This window comes from Anopheles marshallii, chromosome 2, assembly GCF_943734725.1.
Source record: "Anopheles marshallii chromosome 2, idAnoMarsDA_429_01, whole genome shotgun sequence".
In the NCBI taxonomy this organism is placed as follows: domain Eukaryota; kingdom Metazoa; phylum Arthropoda; class Insecta; order Diptera; family Culicidae; genus Anopheles; species Anopheles marshallii.
The window spans coordinates 76767506-76776923 of NC_071326.1; the positions used below are offsets into that span (position 1 = coordinate 76767506).

At 44.7% G+C, this 9418-nt stretch overlaps 2 protein-coding genes across 2 annotated transcripts; one reads left to right on the forward strand and one right to left on the reverse strand.

The window, feature by feature from the left end:
- Positions 1-2838: 2838 nt before the first annotated feature.
- On the reverse strand, positions 2839-5013 carry LOC128709159 (uncharacterized). The gene is made up of 4 exons (XM_053804145.1): positions 4988-5013; positions 4444-4844; positions 2949-4369; positions 2839-2883 (listed from the first exon to the last, which is right to left on the reverse strand). The coding sequence occupies exons 1-4, from the start codon at positions 5011-5013 to the stop codon at positions 2839-2841; spliced, it is 1893 nt and encodes a 630-aa protein (XP_053660120.1).
- Positions 5014-6414: 1401 nt separating this feature from the next.
- LOC128707154 (protein regulator of cytokinesis 1-like) lies at positions 6415-9194 on the forward strand. The gene is made up of 5 exons (XM_053802101.1): positions 6415-6449; positions 6528-6922; positions 6987-8323; positions 8402-8524; positions 8844-9194. The coding sequence occupies exons 1-5, from the start codon at positions 6415-6417 to the stop codon at positions 9192-9194; spliced, it is 2241 nt and encodes a 746-aa protein (XP_053658076.1).
- Positions 9195-9418: the final 224 nt, after the last annotated feature.

Below are 9418 nucleotides of genomic sequence, written 5' to 3' on the forward strand. Positions count from 1 at the left end.
ATACGGTTTCTTACCGTGAGAGAACGTGCATAATAAGTGCAGGATTATTGGGACAGAAATGATTGTGTCAGCATCAAGTACTAACATCGTCTTGTTCGGAAACCATCATCATTATGTGCCTGTTGAAGATCGTTCTGCGTAAAGTTGAACCCGGTGTTAAGTAAGAGAAGATAATGACGTTCGTTAAAATTCTTAATCTGTTTACAATTCAATGTTCCACTTTTTGTTTCCTTTATTGGAAATTATAATTAAATATTGTATTGCTCTTTCGTAGTAGTTCCAGCGCCATTTATAGGGCTCTAACAATGAACAAATAATTCCAACAAATGGACCACCCATCTTATCCCACACATTTCAAAGAGCTTGTTGTGCTCTGATCTATTCCACGACCAAACATTCAAAACAGTGTTGAACGAACAAAAGAAAAACCTTTCCCGAAATGTGCATTCTTGCATGCACAAGTTGCATTTTGTCGCTATAGGTGTGTTGCGTTTACACGCGTAGATTTTGTAGTTTTGTTCGTTATGTATCGTTGTTTTTTTTTTAAACAAATAATATTGTACACCGTTAAGTTAACTATTACCTAATACTATTCTACACTTTCTTGAGATTGATACGTTAGGTTATGTGTGTGTGCTCCCGATAATATGAAAACAAACTGTTTCCCGGCATGAAGAAAAAGCAAGTCAACCACACGCAAGTCAGTTTTTAGATGTTTAAGTTCATTAGTGCATAAAAGCGAAAGAAGAGTGTGCGTTTTGATGGGTTTGGAAAGTAGCTATGTATCGCCGTAACCGATCACTAATGGGGAATGAAGCGATCAAACTGCAACCGCAGAAATTGAAACTGTGCGTACAACAGTATAGATTGTAAAAAATAGTAAACTATAAACAAGTTGGATTGAATATGTATAAAAAAAACAACAACACAAACTCACATAAGCGTAAAAACCAAAAGAAGAGGATAAAAAACGGGAAATAAATCAAGTGTACGTATTCATAGCGAGCAAAGGATAGATCGTACGCGGAGGAGAAAATCAAACGTACACGACAGAAAGGTTAAACAACGGTGGCCATAATAGAACAGATCTTCTGCACAAAACGGCAGCAACTTTCTTGGGAACAAAAACAAAACAGTAACTACGGCGATAGGATAGTTTCAGGCACATTATTAGCACGTTGGTTTCAGGCTGGCAAGTATTGCTTTGAAGGTGATTAATTGTTTACCATATACATGGTACATGTGTGGTGTGGTACATGTGTGGGTGATGAAGTAGCTCCATTTCAAGGGCTGAGGACTTCCACTAACTGAATCATTTGATGAAGTGTCCAGCAGGTTGTTCAGATTTAGGTTAAAACAATAGGACAAAGAGACAGAATCGTAAGAAGTACGGCGACTACGGCAATAGTTATGAAAGGTGTATTCAATAGTAGAAAAAGAATCAATGAGAGATTTCTATAGTACTGGTTGAATCTGATTCAGATTCTTGAATGTTAATGAATGACTCTGAATCACTATTCTGAATATTAATTAATTCTCCAAGAATCTCGAAACTCCATAACGTCGTAAAGCTACGTGTTTTCTGGCATCCTTCAAAGATCTAAGGATCGTGAAAGATTCATTCATGATTCATTCATCCTTTTGTAACTATTCTATATATGATTCGTAGATCATGAATCGTAGAAAATTCACAAATTTTCGAACGACTCATGAATCTTTAGAGACTCGATTCCTGATCTGAATGACTCTTCGAGAAAGATGCACATGAATGATTCGTTTTTGCAAGGTTCATTAAACACAGCACTAGATTTCTGGCAAACATAAACGCCTTACCAAGTAATTGTTTGAGAAGCTCCCAGAGCTACTGAAGGCTGGAGCCATCCGAGTGCAGGTTTTTGGGCGCATCACAACACACTACACACATGTGCTCGCAAACTTCATTTGTTTTCGCGTAGATTTAAAATAGCTGAATTTGTTCACATTGTAAGATAACTTTGCTGTACCCCCCGTGCCCGTTCTTACTGCTCCGCAATTCCAACTTTGTTTACTCAATGCGACCACAACAAAACAATCCACTCCCGTTTTCAAGAAACCTCGTTGAAAACCGTTGAATAAAGGAGAGTTTGAAAAAGTGAAGCGATTAAAGCCGATTTCTTACCGAAATTTACCAAACGTGTCTGCTCGTATGCACAACATTCAAAAGGCATTTTTTGTTTTATTTGGTTTAATGTGTTAACGATTTGCTGTGTTCTGGGTGTGTGGTGTATGGTTGGCTGGAATTATAATTAGCATAACTGTAACTGTGCCGCTGGCGAGAGGAAGCTTCCTATAAACATAAAGCAGCTAAGTAGGGGGAATTCGATTTCCTAGCGAGAAAATTGTCCTCCTGCCAAGGCTCTCTTTAAATCCGTCGTGGTAACCGTGCTTATATCTAGGGATAAATGAAATGAAAATGCGTTTTGGATGGTGATGGGTCATCACCATCATCTTCTAACTTCGTAACGTCCTGTAGATGATCCCGTCGGTATTACGGGAATATTAAAACCGGCGCTGCAAGCTAGCCCTGTCTGGTGGCAATACAGCGAAAGGCGCGAGGACTATAAAGAAAGGAAACGATAAAACAACGGGCAGCTTGAAGATGATTCAAAAAAGGCACTCGGTTTCGCAAGGATGGCGCGCGCGCGTATCTTCCTAATTCTAAAAACCACTCGATCGATCACCGATGCGTTCGACCACTGGTTATTGCGAGTTTGTAATGTGTGGAACTACATTGCTTCGCACTAATATATGTGTGATTCTACGTCGACAAGCTGGCATGTTGCTCATTTAACCACACCTTCAGGATGTCGGATGCCCGTTGACGGAATGCTGCATGCGGTTTTTCTGGAATCAGGTGAGACAAATTGATGTTATTGTTCGGCTTCAGCAAAAAAGAAACTTCAATTTACAGTAGTGACTGCCGCAGTTGCGGAAGCGAAGGCTTCCTCCAACAGTTCATCGTCGCGTTTCTGGTCCACCTCACACTCATCGGCGCTGCTGTTGCAGCCATCGTCATTGGAATCGTCCGAATCCGTATTGGGTCTTTTCATAATCATATCCATATGCTTCTCGCGCAACAGATCCCGCAACATCAAGCTGAGCTCTAGGGTCATCTCGGGTGAAAGTTGCTGCCGGGTATATGCAGTCTTCGTACGCAGGACTGGCGCTGGTTGCGGCGTACAACTATCCGGCAGTATCAGCTTTTCGCGCTTCTCTTGGCATCGCTTCAGCACCTGCATTACCGGCATCCCATACATGGTGAACTTCACCTGACACCGTTGTTCGAATTCGCGACATTTGCTCTCCAGCTGCTTCCCGATTGATGCCAGCTGCCCGTTGACGTCCGTCAGCTCCTGCGCCTGCGGTTGTGCGTTGGCCGCACCCGAACACTGGGCTGCTTGTTGATTGTCTACCGCCTCTTCAGTCTCACGCTGTAGCTGAACTGCCCGGTTCCACTGTTCCGCCCACTGGTAGATAAGCCGAAATATGGCCTCGTTTTCGTGGTAGTAGCTCTGCAGAAGCTTCTGCTGTTCGATGTGCGCCACGAACGCGTTCTCGTCGAGCTGGTTCGTGTACAGCACCTTGCACTGTTGGCGCTCGTGCGGCAGAATGAGACACCGGCCCCACCACTCGTTAATATACGCCCGACAGCGTCGGAATATTTCCTCGATGATTCTTTCCCGCGTCGCCAGCCGGCCCGCTTTCGATTCCACGCGCATGTACGCTGCGATGGTCCGCTCGAACAGACCGCCGGATGGGCTGTTTACGGAAACGTTTACCTCCGCGACGGGCGACGAAGGTGGCGCTGGTGGAGGCGAACTAGCCTTTCGGCGCTCCAATATCGCATTACCCTGTGACCATAGGTCATCCTCGTCCTGCTGTTGTTGTTGTTCCTGTTCCGTCCCACTGCTATTTTCCGCGCAGTGCGTAGAACTTTCCGGCTTGATGTGCTTGTTGCGCTTTTCTAGCTTTTTCGCCTTCTTTGATTGTTGGTTTGCAGTGTGTTGTTCTTGCTGCTGCTTACGCTTCAGCAGCCCTGACAACACATAGTCCAGATGTTGCAACTCTTGCAAATGGGTCAGCGAAGGAATTAAAGACTGTTCGTTCACAAGCTCCCGATGGTGTTCCTTCCGCGGTACCCAATCTAGCAGCTGCGCCTTCTTGCGAATGTCTGTTTGCAGTTCGTCGCGCGTTGCGATACGCTTCACCTTTTCCGTACGCAACCGGTTGAGGTAATCGGCGAACTGGGCCATCTTTTGCGCGTCCGGAAGTGCACCCGTTTCCGAATTTTCACACAGCGGATCGTGTGGTGGAGCGACTTCGCCCAGATCTGCAACAAACAATACAATGCATATAAGATAAATCCGAGAAGGGACGCAAGAACTGCCCGGAACGGATACACACCCTTAAGCAGCTGCACCTCTTCCAGCGTGTATTGTTTCATCAATCGTTTACGTTCGTCTATCTGCTGCTGCAGCGAATTTATTCGCTGCTGCAACTGAGTAAGCTTCCGGTCGAGTGACATATGGCCCTGGTCCCAATCATCTTCCAGTGTGCCGTTCGTTACGCCAAGTATGCGACGCATTTCGAACATTTTGGTCTGCAGTTCCCGTATCTGTTGCGTCTTTCGGACGCAAAAGTTCATCGTTAGGCAGTAAATTTCCCCCAGGAACTGTTCGATGCTCGAAGGGAGTGAGGTCAGATAGTCGAGGTAGCAGATCTCGTCGAAAAACATCTTCCACACCTCCATCAGCAGCCGGATCTTGTGGTGCACGATCTCCAGGGAGTTTGTTATCGTGTCTCGCCTGTGACGGGGTGCGGCGTCGAGACAGGCGGTGTAACCGTGTTTTTGTTCGGTGTACCGCATAATACGGAGAAAGTAAGAGGTTCAGGTGTTAATATCTATCGCGGCCAGTTCTGGAATCGGATACCCAGCGGCAATACTTACTCCAGTTTGGCTAATTTACTCTCCATGATCGCGCAGTAGGGGATCGCGGCAGAAAGTCGTAAAAATTATAGGGTTCAGCGCAGATCATAAACAGTCGTGGCCAAGGTATATGAATATAGGGGGTAAAGTTATCCGGAGCAAATTGACATTTCTCAATATGACAGAATAGCTCTTTTGGCAATGCAGGTGGTGTTGAAGGGAGGTAGGTTTGATGGTAGTCCAGTGTTTCTCATACTCATTTTATGTGCTAAAGCATTGTCTCGAAACTTTAAATGGTTTCTTGGAGTTATATGCATCTTTTCGTGCATGGAATGATAAATCAAAACAAGAAACTTTAATTTCAAATCTAGAAAACCTGCTTCTATTTTCGAAAAATGTATTTGACAAATTGGAAACATTAGTTTCAAACTTTTAACCCGCTTGAGAAACGCTGCAGACCTAGCGCTCTGCCGGCTCTCAACGGTCATGCTGACAATGCTCACGCGGTGTTCGAATATTTCGATAGGAAATATCGTTCATGATGTGTGCGATCAGGTTGCGTGATGAAAGAAGAAGAAAAGCAAGCATGGATAAACTTTTTGGTGAACTGAACACCTAGAGCCTGCTCATTTGTTTTGGAAGTTACAATTCATATGATTTCGTAAACGAAGTCGGTCAAATGTCCACCGAAATGGTTCCCAGCCAAAGCGATAAAAATCGCATTCTAAATTAATACATCTTGGTCGTGGCACGGTTTCCGACAAATTCCCCACCTTCGTAACAAAATGCGATGCACTGTCGAACATCTCACCATTTGTCAGTTGGAATTGCATTTTGTCCTTGAATGGTTTTGTTTTTATTTTATTTTATATAAAATTGTAATAATCGTAAATTGTGTCTGTTACGTATTTATTAAAGTATAATTGCTCACAAACAAATATTACACAGATGTCGAACGAAAAGACAACATTTTCGAAGATGCCATGAATTCAAACATTTTGTTTAAAGTTCATTACATATGGAACAGTACATTAAACTGGAAATCTGCTCGTGCTAAAAATCGTGTTTTTTTGTCACTGACCATGGAAGATAAAACAGCTTAAATGTGTTTAAAATCCTTTCCCAGATTTGATTTCCCCGTTAATTTTGAACAATTTGAACGAAAATGCCTTATGTCACTATTGACAGCCACTGAACTGAAAACGAGCGGGGTAGCAAATTTAAATGGCCAATTAGACGTTTCCTGTAACGTACTTTTTCCAATGTCTGTTTCTAGCTGTGTGCGTCGCTCGCTATCGTTTCGCTTGGTGCCGGTTTTCGTGAACAAACAAGTTGGTTTTAAGCATCTCCGATACATAGTAACCAGTGCGGTTGGGATTGCTATCTAGAAAGAAATTTTACACAGTTTACATAGAACAATCCGTCAATAAAACGTCGTACAAATCGTAATGGAATCATCAACAACCATGGACGATGATCCATTGTAAGTCAATGCATGTGCCCTATTATTTGTCGCGAACGGTTCACATTCACCCCATTTTGCATCGGTTTTTATTTCCAGCCAAAAGATACATTTGCATATGCAGTCAATCTGTACAGCCGGGTTCAATCGTATGTACCAGCTATGGAGCGAAATGTTCGACAAGAACCTGTGCTTGGATTACACGGAACGGTTGCCGGATCATATGACGTCATTTTTCGATGAAGTGTATGAAGAAAGCTTTCAGCGCAAGCAGCGCTTCGTGTTGGAAATAGCACAGCTGGAGCAGGAAGCGCAAAATTTGCAGCGCCTTCTTGGTGAAAAACACCCTTGTTTGCCTCCCGGCACTGAAACTAGGCCTCTGCTAGACCAACGCACGGCACTCGATGCGAGTCTCGAGCAGATGAGACGGAAGCTAAACGAACGGCACGAAACTATCGATGAGTATATGCTCGAGATGGAAACGTTGTGTGAAGGTATGAGGAGTTTTCCTTTTAAACCATGAATCGGTTAATAATGCTCTTTTATTTGTCCTTGCAGAACTTAGTGAAGAACCACAAATGCTGTCGAAGGATCCGCTGCCAACGGAACAAGAGATGTCCGAATTTCGCTCGTATCTGGACCATCTAATGGCAGATAAGATGCAGCGTTTGGAAGACATTACAGTCCTGCGTCGTGAAACGAAGAAACTCATGGGCTACCTGGAAACGATTCCGCTGTCCGATGAGCAGCAACGGCTGCTGAATGCACGGAAGTTCCCACCGACGCGCGAAAACATGCACAGGCTGCGTATGCTGCATGAGGAAACGGTAGCGCAGTACGAAAGTCTCAAGCAGCACATCGACGACGTACGGCGTAAGCTGGAGCGATTATGGCATTGTCTCGAAACTGATCCGGCCGTCGTGAAAAAGTTCGAAAAGCTAACCTCCTACACACAGACCACCTTCGACAAGCTGTTCGCCGAGCACGATCGGTGTGAAACTTTGAGGCGCGAAAATATGAAAGCATTCGTTGAGAATACCCGGCACGAAATCACCGAATGGTGGGAACGCTGCATGAAGTCCGCCGATGAGCGGGCCCGTTTCAGTACGTTCCACTCGCAGGAGTACAACGAAGACACGCTGAAGCTTCACGAGCTCGAGTTGGAAAGCTTGAAGGTGTTCTACAACGAGAACGAACCGATCTTCCAGATGGTGCACCAGCGACAGGAGATGTGGGATCGGATGCTGGCGCTCGAGAACAAATCGAGCGATCCGACACGGTACAACAACCGCGGTGGAAAGTTGTTAGAGGAGGAAAAGGAACGGCGACGGATCAGTTGCCAACTGCCGAAGATCGAAGCAAAGCTACTGGAGGCTTGCAAGCAATACGAGGAAGAGCATGGGCGCAAGTTTACAGTGTACGGGACGGATGTCCAGGAGATGATCGAACAGCAGTGGAAGCAGCGAGAAGAAAGCAAGTATCAAATCTCGAGCGCCCGAAAAAAAGCGAACGGAATGCTGGGAATATCATCTGTCGGGCGCACACCAGGACGTGGCGGTGATTCGATAATGATTAAATCATCCTCCATCATGGGCAGCAATCGATCGCGTCTAGTGGCTGGAGGTTCCGCCATGAAAGCACCGGTAACACCTTTGTTAGCGAGATCGGCAACAAAGTCTGGTAACTATCTTAAACGTAAATTGGCCACACCGACGAACAATACCATGCACGTCAAACGATCGCTTCTGCGGGAATTGAACAGTCCGGCTCCCAATGGTACGTCGGCAATCAATCGAACGGGAACAAAACTTGCAATCGCGAAAACTGCACCGGGGAAAATACCAGCCATCAAGGTGTACGATACCAAGGCAGGAAGATCAGCTGCACAGAAGCGAGTAGGTGTTTTTACTTGAAGGTTTATGTTTACCACATCTTAGCTAACATGCTAACGCTTATTTTCGAATCCTTTTCAGCGATCACGTCGAAAATCGCAGGGTAAACGGCGCAGCGTATCCATGGCTAAAGCCCCATCGTTGACAGTAACCTCGGCCGATGGTACTATTCTACAGGAATCGGTGTGTTACGAAAAGATTGAGGTATGTTTACAATGAAAAGGGGAATTCGGTCGATCTGTGTGTGTTGGTATGTGTTTGTATGTAAATAATTTGTGGTGAAAGAAATCAAGTATATAGACATTAAAATATATAGAAATAAATTAGACCATCAAAACCGCTTAATGGCACTGCTAAACCATTCGTCGCACTAAGCAATTTATCCTTAAAAATCCGATCATTGGCTGAGCATGCAGATAACAGGAAGTAACAGCACTCGTAGTTCATATAAAATTACACACACATCGATGAGTCTAATGTTAGTTATGGATTCATTTTGTTTCCTTTTCCCTTCTTATTTTAGAACTTCTTTGACAACAACGTTCCCAATCGATCGTCGGTGGTTCCCGAGAAGCACCAGTCACGGCGCATCACCCGGCTGCAGCAACATCGAATGGTGGAACCGTTGAAACTGCTGCCACCTTCCGACACCAGTTACACCGAAACGGAAGAAAATGTTGAACCAACAACTTCGGCGCCGCCCTTTGCTGTGGGTGCTCCCGTAAGCTTTTCGCATTCTCCCGTCGCCTGCTCCACAATGCCCCTGCGATCGCCGGGAATCGGAACTAACCATTCGATGTCGATCGTCAACAACACGCGTGGTGGTTCAAGACGGCTAAAGGCAGCCGCTAAAAATTGTCCCATCATATTCTAACTCTATAGTCCGTCCTGGCGCACATACCTTGTTGCATATTTGTGTAATTTAAAAGTATAAAAGAGCGGAAGCTACGTAAAACGTTACGGCTAGAGCGACATCACGCTTGATGTGTACGCTTAAACATTGGCTTAACTCGAAGCCTTTGCTAAATGATGTATTAAACGATCGAAAGGAACAAGTACATGTGAGGGAAGCTAGTATTTTAGCGAACGAATTATAGA

Excerpts from the sequence above, each read along its gene's own strand:
- LOC128707154 (XM_053802101.1), top strand. The coding sequence starts at position 6,415 with ATGGAATCATCAACAACCATGGACGATGATCCATT. Across the intron at positions 8,324-8,401 it reads GATCAGCTGCACAGAAGCGA|CGATCACGTCGAAAATCGCA; the intron begins GTAGGTGTTTTT and ends AATCCTTTTCAG. Across the intron at positions 8,525-8,843 it reads TGTGTTACGAAAAGATTGAG|AACTTCTTTGACAACAACGT; the intron begins GTATGTTTACAA and ends TTCTTATTTTAG.
- LOC128709159 (XM_053804145.1), bottom strand. The coding sequence starts at position 5,013 with ATGGAGAGTAAATTAGCCAAACTGGA. Across the intron at positions 4,370-4,443 it reads AGAGGTGCAGCTGCTTAAGG|ATCTGGGCGAAGTCGCTCCA; the intron begins GTGTGTATCCGT and ends TGTTTGTTGCAG. Across the intron at positions 2,884-2,948 it reads CAACTGCGGCAGTCACTACT|AAAAACCGCATGCAGCATTC; the intron begins GTAAATTGAAGT and ends ACCTGATTCCAG.